The 17,095-nt window shown below is 37.3% G+C and overlaps 1 protein-coding gene and 1 non-coding gene across 3 annotated transcripts in view; one reads left to right on the top strand and one right to left on the bottom strand.

Annotated features, from left to right (window-relative positions):
• The first annotated feature begins 3,859 nt into the window (after positions 1–3,859).
• Positions 3,860–17,095, top strand: part of Ints8 (integrator complex subunit 8) — a 55,415-nt gene continuing 42,179 nt past the window's right edge. The window contains exons 1-7 of one of the 2 annotated variants that reach the window (XM_026383497.2): positions 3,860–4,133; positions 5,473–5,647; positions 7,245–7,385; positions 7,700–7,771; positions 8,663–8,714; positions 10,360–10,542; positions 14,516–14,623. In XM_026383497.2, the coding sequence (XP_026239282.1) occupies positions 4,004–4,133; positions 5,473–5,647; positions 7,245–7,385; positions 7,700–7,771; positions 8,663–8,714; positions 10,360–10,542; positions 14,516–14,623 (861 nt within the window). In that variant the 5' untranslated portion in view covers positions 3,860–4,003. The remainder of the gene's footprint in view (positions 4,134–5,472; positions 5,648–7,244; positions 7,386–7,699; positions 7,772–8,662; positions 8,715–10,359; positions 10,543–14,515; positions 14,624–17,095) is intronic. The other variant, XM_026383501.2, reaches the window with a different exon arrangement.
• On the bottom strand, positions 13,549–13,621 carry Trnaa-cgc (transfer RNA alanine (anticodon CGC)). Its single transcript has one exon. It is a non-coding gene; the product is annotated as a tRNA-Ala (tRNA).

The following is a 17,095-nucleotide window of genomic DNA, read 5'->3' as shown; positions in this document are numbered from 1 at the left end:
AATCCCTGCTATTCAGTAGACTGAGGCAGGAAGATTGTAAATTCAAGGCCAGCCTTAGCAATTTAGCCAATACCTGTCCAAATAAAGAAATAAACAAATAAATAAATAAAATAGGACTGGAGAGGTAGCTCTGAGATAGAGTACCCCTGGGTTCAACCCATTACAAAAAAGAAAAGAAAAAAAAAAAACAGTGTGCAATTTAAAAGATTAATTTTGGGCTGGGGATGTGGCTCAAGCGGTATCGCGCTCGCCTGGCATGTGTGCGGCCCGGGTTCAATCCTCAGCACCACATACCAAGAAAGATGTTGTGTCCGCCAACTAAAAAAAATATATATATATATATTAATTCTCTCACTCTCTCTCTCTCTCTCTCTCTCCTCTCTCACTCTCTCTTTAAAAAAAAATAAATAAAAGATTAATTTTATCTTGTCATTTGTTTCTTTAAAACATTCCAGGGCTGGGGTTGTGGCTCAGTGGTAGAGTGCTCTCCTAGCATGCATAGGGCACTGGGTTCAATCCTCAGCACCACATAAATGTAAAATAAAGATATTGTATCCACCTAAAACTTACAAAAAAAAAAAAATTCCAAAGGCTTCCTGCTCACTATAAATAAGCCCTGCAGAATTAGCTCCTCTCCTTCTACCTCCTCTTTTCTCTCCCTGTGAGTTTCAGTGTACCACTGCCTCATCTGTTTCTGGAACTTACCAGAACCTTTTTCACTTTTACTCTTCCCTAACTTGTTCTTAATATTGCAGCCATAATAGACTTAAAAAAAATTTTTTTAAAAGTCCAAAATCTTAACATGGCCTATCTTGGCCTCAGAAAATTTAGTCCTTACCGACCTCTCTATTCTTTCCCCATTCCATGCTCTTTATCTCCATGGTCTGATTGTATCTGAATTATTTTATTTTATTGGTGCTGGGGATCGAACTCAGGGGCACTCAACCACTGAGCCACATCCCCAGCCCTATTTTGTATTTTATTAAGAGACAGGGTCTCACTGAGTTGCTTAGCACCTTGCTTTTTTGCTGAGGCTGGCTTTGAACTTGAGATCTTCCTGCCTGAACCTCCCAAACTGCTGCGATTACAGGCATGTGTATTCAAATTATTTTGATTATTCTAACAGTTCAGGCTTTTGCCTACCCGAGCCTCTATACCCGAGCCTCTATAAATTAGCCTCTATAAATTTTACTGCACACACACAAAAAAAAGCTCTTCCTTTCCCCTTTCAGTTTAGGTAATTTCCACTCATTTTTCAAATTTCTTTTTAAACTTCCACACTCATCATTTCCATTTACCTCCACTCCTCAGATCTAATTGTTTTAGTTAATATAACATCCTGGGCTTCCTCTTTATTAGAACTTCACAACTTCAGATTCATTTCAAATGACTGGCTTTCCCATTACATTGTGAGCTCTATGATGGAGGGATCCCATCGACCATATTATTTATCATCTACATGGTGCCTCACCCAGAGTAGCTGCTCTATCTCACCTTTTGTTGATGAATTGATCCTTCTAATGCCCAATATATAAAAAAATAAGCTATGATTGAAACCGAGGGGAGTCGGCCTACAGTACATCACATGTTCTTCCAGACACAGTTTTTTCCTCCTCTAGAGGGCCTCCAAGGAATCCTCTGGCTCTAAATAACAGAGTTTGGAAAACATGAATTAGACTCTCAAAATTTGAAGAGCCTAAATTAACAAAATACCAGTAGGGAGATTAAATTGTTATTTTATCTGTGGAAGATTTGGCATCTTTTATTCCTCAACTAGGCATAAAAAGTGACAGGAAGATGACACTCACGATTCTGACTCCAGTAACAGAATAGATTATAGGAACATATTGTAGTATAGAGAATATCTAAGGGACAGATTTGAAACTCATTTTATAAATGTTGAATATATGCCACCTATGAGATGGTGAAGTGGAAATATCCAGAAATCCTTTGTTTTTTTCATTGGTTAAAAGACGTATAACAATTTTGCTTAAAGGACAGAATTAGAATAACGTATATGAAAATGATTTGCAAATACAAGAGTTTTATATATTAGCTATTACTTACCAATTTTTTTTTTTCTAGGAAACAGCCTCTGTATAAAAAGCTTCCCTGTTGGGCTGGGGTTGTGGCTCAGTGGTGGAGCATTCAACTAGCACGTGTGAGGCACTGGGTTTGATTCTCAGCACTGCATACAAATAAATAAAATAAAGGTATTAGGTCACTGGGGTACTGCCCTCAGATGGGATTATGGAATGAGTTTTATAAATGAATTTTCACAAGAACAAGTTGTTACAAAAAGGCCAAACCAGACCCCTGAATCTCTCTGGCTTCCTATTTCCTGTGATATCTTCTCCATAGGTCCTGCCATCTTGGTGTCATCTTCCATGAGACTGTCACTGGGAGTCAAACTAATAGAGTCATCAGATCTTAGACTTTCAGCTTCCAAAACTGTGAGTTAACTAAAAATCTTTTAAGTACCCAATTTTGGGTATCTTTTTTTTTTTTTTTTTTTTTAAAGAGAGAGTGAGAGAGGGGAGAGAGAGAGAGAGAGAATTTCTAATATTTATTTTTTAGTTCTCGGCAGACACAACTTCTTTGTGTGTGCTGAGGATCGAACCCGGGTCGCACGCATGCCAGGCAAGCGCGCTACCGCTTGAGCCACATCCCCAGCCCTGGGTATCTTGTTATAGCAACAGAAAACTGATTAACACACGGGTAGTATCATTTACCTGTATTTCCCTTAAGTTTGACCTCTCTTAATTCTGTTATCAACCCTGACTTATGCACTAACATTATTCCTGCTTTCAAATGTGGAAACTAAGGTGTGGAGAGGTTAAATCTCTTATCTCAAGTGTTAGCCAGGCGTTTTGGCACATTCTTGTAATCCCAGCTACTAGGGGACTGAGGCTGGAAGACTGTTAGTTGGAACCAATCAACTAGGCAAATTAGTTAGACGCTGTCTTTAAAAAAAAAAAAAAAAAAAAAGGAATGAAAGACAGGCTTGGTGATGCACGCCTGTAATCCCAGCGGCTCAGGAGGCTGAGACAGGACGATTTTGAGTTCAAAGCCAGCCTCAGCAAAAGTGAGGCCCTTAGCAACTCAGTGAGACCCTGTTTCTAAATAAAATACAAAATAGAGCTGGGGATGCGGCTCAGTGGTCGAGTGCCCCTGAGTCCAATCCTCAGTACAAAAAAAAAAAAAGTTTTAGAATGGTAGAGTGTGGTCAATACACTCTAAATCAGTCTCCGATCTATGATTAATTCTCTTGGATTTGTACAGTTTGTTAATAAAATATATAGATACATTACAGAAAGGAGTAAATGTAAAATCCTCTAGTGGGGATAAGAGGATTAGCCCTGAGGCGCTAAATACTGAAAGCTAGTCATGAGAAGTAGTAGAAAATTTTGATCTCACTGTATACCGTCATCCCTCCTGGAAGATGTCGCGGGCTGGACTGGGGGGTGGGATGGGGTGGGGTGGGGTGGTAAGGGGAGCGGTGCCTAAGGTAGTAGGGGACATCTGCAGAACAGAGGTAGATGGGAGGAAATCTGAGAAATGCAAAACACCAAACGTAACTTTCCTGAGTCACAACTAGAAACTGTCCTCTTCGTGTTTACGAAAACATTGAGGCCCACTGCACCCCCAGACTAGGTTGCTAGCTGAGGAATTTCCATAGAACTGGGAAAGCGCCTCCGCTACCTAGCGTCAAACTGAGCCGTCTCTCTGGACAACCCAAAAAAGGCGTGGCTTGAGGATTAGTCCCGCCCCCTTATCACCAACTTAGACGACGATTGGTCCGGAGGTGGGTGGCGCCTCAGGGAGGCGGATCTAGGAGCTCAGTTCCGGCTCGCGCCGCCATTTTGGCTTGTGTGAGCTTTTCGGACGTTCTGATTGTGTCCTCTCTCTGGGTTGGTTCTGCAGACCACAGGCTCGGGGCCCGCGTTCGAGTGTCAGGTTGGAGCCGGGAAACGCCCCTAGTGGTAGCGGCGGCGGGGGCAGGATGAGCGCGGAGGCGGCGGACCGGGAGGCGGCCACCTCCAGTCGGCCCTGCACCCCGCCGCAGACCTGCTGGTTCGAGTTCCTGCTGGAGGAGTCGTTGTTGGAGAAGCATCTGCGCAAGCCCTGCCCGGGTAAGCAGCCCTGGGGGCGGGACACGCCCCGGCCTCCCTCCACTCAGGTTTTCTGGGCCCCCCCCGAAGCTTGTCAGGGCCTCTAGCTAACCCCTTTATATTAAATATCCCTGGGCCGGGGTGCTGCCGTGGGGCGTCGCAGAGGCCCTTTCGCCCTCTGTAGGTCCTTTTTTACTGTTTGGGGTTTTAGTACGGGTCTGGCGGTGCTTTGGGTCGGGGATGCTGGCCGGAACCCCCCACCCGCGGTGCTGGAGGTTGAACCTAGGGGCGCTCAACTCACTGAGCTACTTCCCCAGCCCTGTATTGGGATAGGTTGTCACTAAGTTTCCCAGTCCGGCCTCGAACTTCTGATCCTTTTGCCTCAGCTCCCCGAGAAATTGGGTTAAGGGGTGCGCCACCGCATTAGGAACCCGAACCGTCTTTACGAAACCTGGGGCGGTATAAAGTCAGGGAGGTGGGTAGGAATCCGTTTTGATGCTGAGCTCGACGCTAGTTATTATCTTGGGTTCTTGTTTAACTCTTGTTCTTCAGTGAGAGTATTTTATATTCCAAAGCTGGCTGCGTGTTAAAAATCTTTGAAAGCAGGTACTGCTACATAGTTGCAAGGTGGTTATTACATAGTGATGATAATGCTTAATATCCCACTTAAATGGGCTTTATGGGAGGAGGAGGAAAACTTCAGGCATTTCTGGAAAGAGGTATTGGTATGAAAACCTAAGTTTCTTCCCTTAGTTCAAATCCAAATATAGATTGAATCTAACAGGCAGTCCTTAACTAAAGGTCGTCTTCAGAGACTAGTCTGAGAAATTAGTGTACTTTATATAGGCAGACTGTGCTATGTCTTTTTTAGTTCATTCCATTTGACAAAATTGCTTCCCAGAAGCCAGGCACCGTGCTTAATTCTTTATATGTGTTATCTGGGTTAATTCAGTCTTCAGAATAATCCTGCCAGGTAGGTGGTATTATTCTTTTTTTTTTTTTGCATTGGAGGGAGCAGGTGCTGAGAGGTAACTTGATGGAGATTCCTCTAATTGTCAACTCATTAGTTTACAGCCTGCACCTCTTTCCTCTAATTGGCATTGGTCATTTGCTGAACTGGGAATAACTACTAGGTTCTTCCCTGTGAAGTGTTTCTTCTGTACTAATGTTCCTTGCCCATTCTTCTAGATCATCTCCTTTAGCCCTCAGATGTATTTCTTATATATTGTATTCCTTAGTCTTTATAGTTGCACAGTTGTTTGGATTCCTTTTATGGCATAACAAAACAGTACAGTGAATTCTTTTTGTGTATCCATAATTAAAACTTAAATTTAGAAATTTATTTTCTTTTAAATCCTAGATCCTGCACCAGTTCAACTTATAGTTCAGTTTTTGGAACAGGCTTCCAAACCTTCAGTTAATGAACAAAACCAGGTTCAACCTCCACCTGATAACAAGAGAAATCGTATTTTAAAACTTCTTGCTCTTAAAGTTGCTGCACATTTGAAGTGGGACTTAGACATATTAGAGAAAAGGTATAAAGATTTACATGAAATTTCATTTGGAGTACTATTTTGATACTTTTGTTTATTTCTGTGTATGTGTTTAGGATATTGGCTTTTAAAATGAAAATTTTCTTCCTGTATTTTCTTGGTAAAATATGCAGGTATTTTTCAGAAAGTACAAAATATATTTAAAGTAGGGTGTGCCTTGAGTCCCAGCATTTGGAGGTTAAGGTGGGAGGACCAGAAAAAAAAAAAAAAAACAAAATTATTTTCTTTCATCCCCTTCTTCTCAGTTTAAAAAAAAATACTTTATAGGAAATAGGGAAAAGTTCAGGAAATAAAGAATTCTAGAGAGAAGTACTTTTTAACATTTTTCTTGTTCTTTGTATGTTTTTGTTTTATCAGTGCTGGAAACTGAACTCCAAGCATGTTAGGCAAGTGGTCTAAACTACACCACGCCCCAGCCCTTTATATTTTTCTCTTTTTGGTACTGAGGATACCCAGAGACACTTTACCACTGAGCTACATCCTCAACTCTTTTTTGAGACAGGGTCTCACTAAGTTGCTTAGGGCCTCACTCTGTTGCTGAGGCTGACTTTGAATTTATTTATTTATTTATTTTTTAAATATTTTTTTCTTTTTTTTTTTTTTTTTTTTTTTTTTAAAGAGAGAGTGAGAGAGGAGAGAGAGAGAGAGAGAGAGAGAGAGAGAGAGAGAGAGAGAGAGAGAGAGAGAATTTTTTTAATATTTATTTTTTAGTTCTCGGCGGACACAACATCTTTGTTGGTATGTGGTGCTGAGGATCGAACCCGGGCCGCACGCATGCCAGGCGAGCCCGCTACCGCATGAGCCACATCCCCAGCCCTGACTTTGAATTTATGATCCTCCTGCCTCAGTTTCCCAGTCTCTGGGATTACAGGAATGCACCACTGCGCTCAGCTCCCATTTTCGTTTTTGTGATTGTATCTTGTGTACTGTTTTTTTTTTTTCTTCACTTAACATATCATTAACTGTTTCTTCATTGACAGTCATTTTGTTTGTTTCTAGTTTTTCACTAATATAAATCCCAAGCCCTTAAATATCTTTGCCCACAAACTTTATCTGTATTTTGAGTTATTTTTTAGGATTTTAAATTGCTTGATCATGTGATATAGGCGCCCCCCCCCCTTCTAGGGATCAAACCTAAGGCCTCTCTTGTGCTAGGCAAGTATTTTATCACTGCATACAAACCCAGCCCTCCAGACAAGATAGTTGGATTGTTATTGATAATAAGCAAATTTAAAATATTTAGATGTGGAATTTGTACTGTGATTTTGTTAAAAGTTCATTTTATTGAGATATAATCTAAAATATTTACAATTTGGGAAGTGGAAATTAGAGTAGAAATGAAACATGATGGTCTTTAGTTGATAATTGTTGAAAGTGGATGATGAGGATTCATTTTATTCTACTTTATGTGTATTTTCTTTTTTTTTTTCTAATAATTTAAAGTTTAAAAAGTTCTTTTGAAATGTGATAGATTTGACCTTTTGGAACAATGTAATTATTTTTAGTGATGATTTAGAATTGTGTATTTGTTGCTTCTTAAGCACTAACATGCAAACATGTATCTTTTGCTTCTTTTAAGTTTGTCTGTTCCAGTATTGAATATGTTACTTAATGAACTGCTCTGCATCAGTAAAGTTCCTCCTGGGACAAAGCATGTAGACATGGATCTGGCCACGTTACCCCCAACCACTGCCATGGCTATACTTCTCTACAATAGATGGTAAATTATTTCATAAACCCAAAATGTACTGGGAAACCTCTGTTTAATTGAACTCTGGCTTTCAGGCGTGTCTTTTTAAGGTTCTCCTGCCCTGGGGGATTCTCAGAGGATATTTGGAGCTATGAGTATAGAGCAAATTTGTGAATGTGTATATTAAAAGCATGCTGCTTAAAGTGTGTGTGTGTGTGTGTGTGTGAACATAAATAACATGTCAAAGCTTCAGAGAATTTATGCTACAAATCTTCTAAGTAGTATTTGAAACAATTGAAGTGACATTTATTGGTACATTAAATTTTATTTTTTCTTGTCTTCAGGGCAATTAGGACAATTGTTCAAAGTAGTTTTCCTGTCAAACAAGCAAAACCTGGACCCCCTCAGTTAAGTGTGTAAGTTGGCGTGTATGACCTTTGTTTGACATGTTTTTAAATCAGAATTTTAAAAAATATAGCAAGTTTTAAATAACCTGTGTTATAGAGGAAGCAGAGCAGAGGGCCTGCATAAAGGTTTATTTGGAGGAGTTAGAAGGTTGGAGAATCAAATAGTGCTCTAGAAATCTAGGATAGAGAGCTCTGAAGAGCATTTTAAGAATTGCGTCATTCATCAGAAAGTAGTGTTTATTTTTTTGTCAAATTCAAAGCTTATTACAAAAATTTGAACATGAAGTTTTAATTCTTAAGTTTCAGGTAGCAGTTTATCCTCATTTACTGATCTAAAGCACAGTTTCTAACTTTACAGAAATGAACTTTTGTTAGTAAGTTTTGTCTTGAAAGTTTTTTTTAAAATTTTTTTATATATATTTTTATTTATTTATTTATTTATTTATTTATTTATTTTTATGTGGTGCTGAGGATCGAACCCAGGGCCTTGCACCCAGGGCCTTGCACCCAGGGCCTTGCACTCACCTATGCCGCTGAGCCATAACCCCAGCCCCATTGTTTTAAATAAATATTTTTTAGTTGTAGTTGACACATTACCTTTATTTGTTTTTATGTGATGCTGAGGATCGAAACCAGGGCCTCGCACGTGCTAGGTGAGCGCTCTACCGCTATACCACGACCCCAGCCCCTTGAAAGTTTTGTTATTCAAGGCAAATGAGAAAATACTGGTAAATTAATGAGCTTCCATAAGAGAAAGTATTTTTTTGTGTTTTTTTTTAAGCATGAAAATTAGTAGCATTAAAATAACTTAAACTCACCTTAAAGAATGATGCTTTTCAATTCAGAATTTTTTAGTCTTGAGAATAACATTTGAATGATTTTCCATCATTTCTCTTTTAGTATGAATCAGATGCAACAGGAGAAAGAGTTAACAGAAAACATTTTGAAAGTGGTAAGTATTGGCATTAGTTACATTGTAACGGTCGTGGAACACATTTTTAGCATGTATAGATGCATCTTCTAAGGTATGTGAGAGTTGTCAAGGTCTAGGTGCATTGACAGAAATTTTTACTGCCAGAATATAGGTAATATTGCACTATAAATTAAACAAGTTTTCAACTCTAGTGGTCGAGTACCAGTTCTATTGTTGAATATTTCATGATACTAGAAATCAGTGTTTTAGGTGATATATTTATATTGTGTTTTCTAAAAATTCCACAAGAAATATATATAACTTGTATTTTAAAATTATTCAATAATCAGAAAACAATTATTTTTTTTATTATTATTATTATTTTTTTTTTTTGAGATGCTGAGAATTGAACCCAGGGCTTCACTCATGGTAGGCAGGCACTTTACCACTGAGCTATACCCCCAGTTCAGACTATTTATTTTTAAGATGACCTACAGGAGGATTTCCTGTAATTTAAATATTATCTCTACTTTTTAATACCTACAATATCCCAGAAATGTCATGTAAGGTACAGGGGATGGTGGGGAAATGGACAGTAAATAATCTGTATCTATATAAAAGAAATGTGCTGTAGTATTTTGAATATTGGAAACAAAAACCCTGAGTCATTTTATTGTTATCTAGTGTCTAGTAAAGTGACTGGCACATAGAGGCATACAGATATTTCTTGAATAAATCAAAGTGGAGCAATGCAAATTTGTATTTATTTTTTTATTTATTTTTGGTACTAGGGATTGAACCCAGGGGTGTTTCCCACTTAGCCACATCCCCAACCATTTTTTATATTTTATTTAGAGACAGGGTCTTTCTGAGTTGTTTAGGGTCTCACTGAGTTGCTGAGTCTGGCTTTGAATTTTGCCTCAGCCTCTTTTTTTTTTTTTTTTTTTTTTTTTAAGAGAGAGTGAGAGAGGAGAGAGAGAGAGAATTTTTAACATTTACTTTTTAGTTCTCGGCGGACACAACATCTTTGTTGGTATGTGGTGCTGAGGATCGAACCCGGGCCGCACGCATGCCAGGCGAGCGCGCTACCGCTGAGCCACATCTCCAGCCCTTGCCTCAGCCTCTTAAGCTCTCTGGGATTATAGGCATGCTCTACTGCACTAGCTGCAAATTTTTATTTTTAATTTTTAATTTTTTTTTTTGTATTGTGGATTGAACCTGGGGTGCTTTACTACTGATCTACATTCCCAGCCATTAAAAATTATTATTTTTTAAAGTTTTGAGACAGGGTCTTACTAAGTTGCTTAGAGCCTCTCTAAATTGCTGAGGCTGACCTCAAACTTGGAATCCTGCCTCAGCCTCCTGAGTCTCTGGGGTTATAAACATACACCACCATACTCGGCAGTGCAAATTTTAAAATAATTTTTATTAACTTTTTATGAAAAAAATCAGTTTCTGATTTCGAAGTAGGAACTTAAGTTTTTTCTTGGTGGTTTTTAAATTCTTCTTTTTTCCTTTAAGATAACTTCATTTCAACAAATTTAATTGTACTCTTGCTGCATAGGAAGTTTTTTATTTTTTTAACGAGTTCAATACACTAAGCTACTAAGTATCATGTAAATATTTTTTGGTTAATATAATTGCTATTTTTGCATTTTAATTCATTTATTGTATTTTTTTGTAGCTAAAAGAACAAGCTGCTGATTCTATTTTAGTACTAGAGGCAGCCCTAAAATTAAACAAGGATCTTTATGTCCATACAATGAGAACTCTAGATTTATTGGCTGTGGAACCAGGCATGGTAAATGGAGAGACTGAGAGTTCTACTGCGGGATTGAAAATCAAAACTGAGGAAATGCAATGCCAGGTATTTATTTCTGTATTTATTACTGCATGGCAAAATGTTTTGTTTCATAGAGATCATTCTGATACTTTTAATTGAATTTATTTCTGCCTTTTCTCTTTGGTTTTGAGTTAAGATGTTATTAAGTTTGCATTTGTATTTTACAAATTTTATAAGACTTCACTTGAGATTTTTCTAAAAAGGAAAATATCATGTGATCTATTGTATCTGAAATAGTTTTCCAGTTGAATTTAGAAGACAGTTTAAATATAGAGAATGCAATGAGTATACAATTGATTTGCGGTTTATTCATGTCATTAGAAGTCTTAATTGGATCAAAACCAAACAAAACCCTCAACTACTATTGTGATATACTGAAAACTAGACTCCTAGAGAAAATATCTACTTTTTGTTGTTGATGGAATACAGGGGTGCTCTACCTCTGAGCTATATCCCAAGCCCTTTTTATTTAAAAAAAAAAAAATTGTTTTTGGTACTAGGGATTGAACCCAGAGGTGCTTTACCACAGAACTACATCCCCAGCCCTTTTTATTTTATTTTTTAAATTTTAAGACAAGAGTTTTGCTAAATTGTTGAGGCTGTCCTTGAACTTGTGATACTCCTGCCTTAGTCTCTTGAGTCACTTGGATTACAGCATTCACTACCTTGCCTGGTTTCTGCATTTTACTAACACAGAACCTTGAGTACAGTAGAAATTTTAAAGTGTTCATTGAGTATTACCTAAAGAGGTCCATTAGATCAGTACATTTAACCTATATTCTTTGTGTAAATTGGATGACTTTTTTCATCACCAATTCTGGAAAAGGGCAGAAATAGTTAACATAGTGTTTGAAAGGGGATTTTCAGATTTACTGACTACACAGTTGAAGGTAATAAGTTTTTCAAAACCTGTTGAGATAAGAGTTCATAGGAAAAAAAAATTGCAGTAGTAAGGTATTGATACTTGGTAACCTTTTAAAATCATTGATGAAACTTGCATGTGAGAGTATTTCTAGTGCTGTGTATCTCATAGTATTTCAGAGTCTTTTTTAAAAGCTGTTGCTGGTGTGGTGGCTCACGCTTGTGATCCCAGCGACTCAGGAAGCTGAGGTTGGAAGATCGAAGGTTCAAAGCCAGCCTCAGCAACTCGGCAACCTAAGCAATTTAGTGAGACCCTGTCTCAAAATAAAAAGTAAAAAAGGCCAGGGATGTAGCCCAAAGGTATAAGTGCCTCTGGATTCAATCCCATAAAAAAACAAAAACAAAACAAAACAAAAACACAAAGCTGTTGACAGCACTTCTGATCTAATCTTCATAACATGGTGGTTGACATAACCTGAAAAACAAGACTATAAAACACTTAGATGTGCTAAGTTAGCTTTATCAGATATTCTTTTATACATAGCTGAGTTATAATTCCTGTTTTCTGAGGAATCTGTTGGCTAAGTTTGGTTTGGCAAATTAGTGGTAATACTTATTTTGGGACATGACAATGTTTAAAGTACATCATTATTAAATTACATTTACATTACTAAAATTCACCTAAGACTCAAAAGTATTTACATCATTTACCATAAAACCAAGTGTTGCTGAACTTCGTGGTGCACATCTGTAATCCTCGCTACTCAGGAGGCTTAGGCAGGATCGCAAGTTTGAGGCCAACAACAAGCAGCTTCGACTTTAATATGTATAAGGTCCTGAGTTTAATCCCCAGTATTACTGGGGTGTGTGGGGGGGAATGTGTTACTGTCCAATGCAAAAAGTTGGTTTCATTATCTCATTTTTGTTTTGTTTTTCAGTCCATTGACCACCTTTTAACTGTAGAATGTTAACTCATTTTAATGGCTTGTCAGTTACGGTAATAAAACTTGAAAAAAACCTTAATTTTTTGTATTTGCCTGGGAAGGAGAATTACATATACGTGTGTGTGTGCATGTATGTTTTTTAATTGTTCCTTTAGTATCCTTCACTCCAGATATAATGAGCTCTCTCTATAATGAAAATCAGCCAGAAATTTAGTGTGGGCTAAATGGTGCAAAGCAGAGGCTGATGAGAATCAATCTTGATTCACTGAACAGGATAAACTATATAAAACATAACGATAAAGTGAGGTTCAGTAATGAGTACCAAATACTATTATAGCTTAGATATTTGAAAGAAGAATAAGCATCTGTTGGCTAAGTTTGGTTTGGTGTAAATGGAAATAAAGTGTGTAGAATGAAGTTCACTCATTTCTGGGATTCCATGTGAATGGGAAATTGAGAAGACTGGCGTGATTAGAGGAAAAGTAAAGACACTTTGAGAGAAAAATTAAGATAGATGATGGAATTCTTAAAGATTGGGTCAGTGAGATTGTACTTTTTCCTATTTGGAGAGAATAATTGATGAATTTTTTTTTTTAAGATTTTTTTAGTTGTTGATGGACCTTTATTTATTTGTATGTGTTGCCGAGAATCGAACCCAGTGCCTCACGCATGCTAGGCAAGCGTGTTACCACTGAGCCACAACCCCAGTCCCTAATTGATGAATTTTTAAGTCAGCTCAAGTAGACTTATTTGGGAACAGGTAAGCTCAGTGGTAGAGTACATGCAAAGCACTGGCTTCATTCTCTAGCACCAAAACAACTGCTTTCTTAGCCATGTGTAGAATAAATGTGCTGCATAGGAGTCTTCTTCCTAGATTTGAGTTTAAGCCTGGCTCTGCCAGTGTTTGGTTCTGTGTTTTTCATGTCACTTTCTGGAACCTAGTATTCTTGTTTTGGTATTGGAATTTGAATCTAGGGCCCTTTATCACTGTGCTACATCCTGGTCCTTTTTATTTTTTATTTTGAGAAAACATCTTGCCAAGTTGCTGGCTTCAAAATTTGTAATCCTCCTGCTTCAGCCTCCAGACTCACTGGGATTACAGTTGGGTGCCACTGCTCCTGGCAGGATCTTAGTATACTTTCTTTTTTTTCCCCTAATATTTAAAAAAATTTTTTTTTAAATTGTAGATGGACACAGTATCTTTCTTTTTTATTCATTTGTTTTTATGTGGTGCTGAGGATCGAACCCAGGGCCTCATGCGTGCGAGGCAAGCACTCTACCACTGAGCCACAACCCCAGCCCAGGACCTTAGTAGTATTCTTTAAATGGCCAACCTGAGTAAATCTGAGTTGTCTTTTGATTTGTGTATTCAGTGAATCTGGGCATCAATCTAAAAAAAAAGTTCTTGGAAAAATGTAGAAATTCTGCCTTTAGAAAAAGACAGTTGAAAAAGTAGTGTCAATTTTGGCCATCAATTCAAATTCCTCAGTTTATTTAGTCTATTACGATAGATTTTTGCTTTCTTCCCCATTTGGGGGGGGATCCCCAACATCTGTTCCCCTCTTCTATGTTAGAAGAATTCCTTACCTTTGGGGCTTGGTGGAAAGCACACCCTTAGAGTAGAAACTCAAAACTAAATAGTGGCTGTGTTAAGCCTCTTCCAGCTTGAGGGTAGACATATCACAGGTGAATACAGGTATTTAAACTCAATTATCATCCTATAGGTCAAAGTGGGACTGATAGAGAATCTGTTATGGTGGTGGTTAGTAGCAACATCAACAGTTAAATTTAGTTTCCAGGGGCAGTATTTGGGGAATGCAGCTGTTGCTTTGGTGTTAAGTACTGGTGGTTGCAGGTGACATAAATTGTGGTATCTAGTGTTGAGATGGGCTACAGTGGTACCTGCACCAGTTTTGGATCTTGTCCTTACTACCTGCCTTCCTTGCCTCTCTTGTTTTCCTCATCTGATTCTTTGGCCTTCACAATAGTTTTATAGGCTATCTGAAATCTTATCATTAAATGGTTTTCTGCTTAAGTGAGTTGGAGTTGGTTTCTATTTTATTGTTCATCAAAAAAATTTTTTAACCTCATTTTTTCCTTTTGTTTTCCTGACATAAAGATCATTTTGAATTCTATCAACTCTAAAGTCCATGGAAAATTATTAAACAACTTTGGTATTCATTCCATTTTAGGTATGTTATGATTTGGGGGCAGCATACTTCCAGCAAGGCTCCACAAATTCAGCAGTTTATGAAAATGCCAGAGAAAAATTTTTTAGAACCAAAGAACTAATTGCAGAGGTAAATACAATCATAATCTACAGTTTTTTGGCTTTAATTTTTCTGAAGATTAAAAAAACACTGTATTTTTGGGGAAAGGGATTGTAGCTCAGTGGTATAAGGCATACGTAGTATGGGGAAGGGCCCTGGGTTCAGCCCCCAGCAATACCACTAACAAAAAACACAAATGTGTTCATTGCACTAGATTTGGAAAGTTCAAAAAGTACTAAAAACTGGTTTTAAAAAAAAATCTATATGGGCTGGAGATGTGGCTCAAGCGGTAGCGCGCTCGCCTGGCATGCGTGCGATCAGGGTTCGATCCTCAGCACCACATACCAACAAAGATGTTGTGTCCGCCGAGAACTAATAAATAAATAAAATTCTCTCTCTCTCTCTCTCTCTCTCTCACTCTCTCACTCTCTCTTTAAAAAAAAAAAAAAATCTATATTGGTGGTGTTAGAGTGGTGTCTCAGTGGTGAAGCCTCGCACGTGAGGCACTGGGTTCGATCCAAAGCACCACATAAAATATATAAATAAAATAAAAGTACTGTGTCCAACTACTACTAAAAAATATTAAAAAATTTTAAAAATCTGTATTACTACTACTTGGAATTAACTTCTTTTACTTTTGGATCATATTTTCTTTCTGTATATTCTTAAACAGTTCAGCTCATACATACTATTTTGTATCTTGCTTAAGTCTTTGAGTAGGCATTTAAATTTATCATTCTATTATGTGTGGGTATCCTTCGTTTTTTTTTTTTTTTCTTTTGGTACCAGGGATTGAACTCATGGGCACTTAACCACTGAGCCACAACCCCAGCTTTTTTTTGTATTTTATTTAGATAGGGTCTCACTGAATTGCAGTTGATGAGGCTGGCCACTGGGATTATAGGTGTGTGCCACCTTACCCAGTTTTGTGGATACTCTTTGATTGACTTTATTTCTTTTATATTTGGGCACTTAGGTTATTTAATCTCTATTTTTTTTTTTGGTATTTGGGGTTAAACCCAGCAGTGCTCTACTACTGAGCTACATCCCCAGCCCTTTTAAAATTTTTGTTTGTTTGTTTGTTTGTTTTTGAGACAGGGTTTTACTAAGTTGGCCAGGCTAGTATTGAACTTATGATCCTCTTGACTCAGCCTCTCAGATTGCTGGGATTATAGGTGTGCACCACCATACCTGGCTAGGTTATTTACTCTTTATTATACTAGTAGTATTATTATACTACTCTTTATTATACTATATTACTAGGTTATTTACTCTTTATTTATTTTATATGTAACTTTATTATAAAGCTATATTTATGTCTTAAGAATGAACTTCTGTTCAGACTTTAGAACCTTTTAACTACTGTAGACTCATGTCATTTACTGTTATTATTATTATTTAATTTTTTAGTTGTTGATGGACCTTTATTTTATTCATTTATTTATATGTGGTGCTGAGAATTGAACCTAGTACCTCACATATATGAGGCCACAACCCCAGCACAGTTATTACTTTTAAAGGCAATAAATTTATAAAACCAAATTGCTTTCTAGCTTTATTTTTCTGATCAGTAGTGTTTTACTCTGTATTTACTTGAACTGGTGTATTTAATCAGTAGTATTTAAAAAAATAATTTTTTTATTTTGTTAATATGATGGGTGAAATACAGTATCTTTAAAAAATTTACCTTAATTCCTACTAAGGACAAACTTTTAAAAATTCTGATTCTTGCTGGGCATGGTGACATATGCATGTAGTCCTAGAGACTGGGAGGCTAGGGCAGGAAGATCAAAAATTCAGGACCAGACTTTGCATGTTAGCAAGGTTCTCAGCACCTCAAGGAGACTCAAAACCAAAAGGAATGGGATATAGCTTAGGGGTAAAGTGTACCAGCATTCAATCCTCAGTAGTAGAGCTCTTGCCTAGCATGTATGAGGCATTTTGCAGTATTGATTCAGGTGTCTAAATTTTAAGGTTTATACCTAGATTTTTGATTGCCATATGCTGGAAACATCCCTGCTTCAATTTCTTCTTTCCTTTAAGAAATTAAGTGACTTAGAAATTTAATTTAGTTTATTCTTTTTTCTTTTTTTGTGTGTGGTACTGGAAATTGAACTCAGGGCCTCATGCCTACTAGGCTAACAGTCTCAGACTAGATCTATTACAGATCTATTAGGAATTCCAATTTAACCTTGCCCAAGGAACTCTTCAGATTTCTGATTTCATTGTGTTTTTAAGTATAGTAAAGTAAAACTCTTTCTCAATTGTGTCGTTTTAAAAAAATCTTTTTGGTAGGAGCATTTTTGTTCTTCCTAATTGAAGATTCAGAGTTTTCTATATTATCTCCTTTAAATTTCTGACTGATATATGTATTTTAAAATGTTTAAGTTTTTTTTTTAACACTGTTCACTCTTTATTAATGTCTTACTTGTCATATCTGGATAGAAAGATAATAATGTTTATCTTTTGTAATTTGACCCAAAAACTTTAAACCAGGGATTG

The sequence above is a fragment of the Urocitellus parryii genome, chromosome 7, assembly GCF_045843805.1.
Source record: "Urocitellus parryii isolate mUroPar1 chromosome 7, mUroPar1.hap1, whole genome shotgun sequence".
NCBI lineage: Eukaryota > Metazoa > Chordata > Mammalia > Rodentia > Sciuridae > Urocitellus > Urocitellus parryii.
Note: the sequence above shows the minus strand (reverse complement) of the source record. Positions and strands in the feature narration are given on the sequence as shown.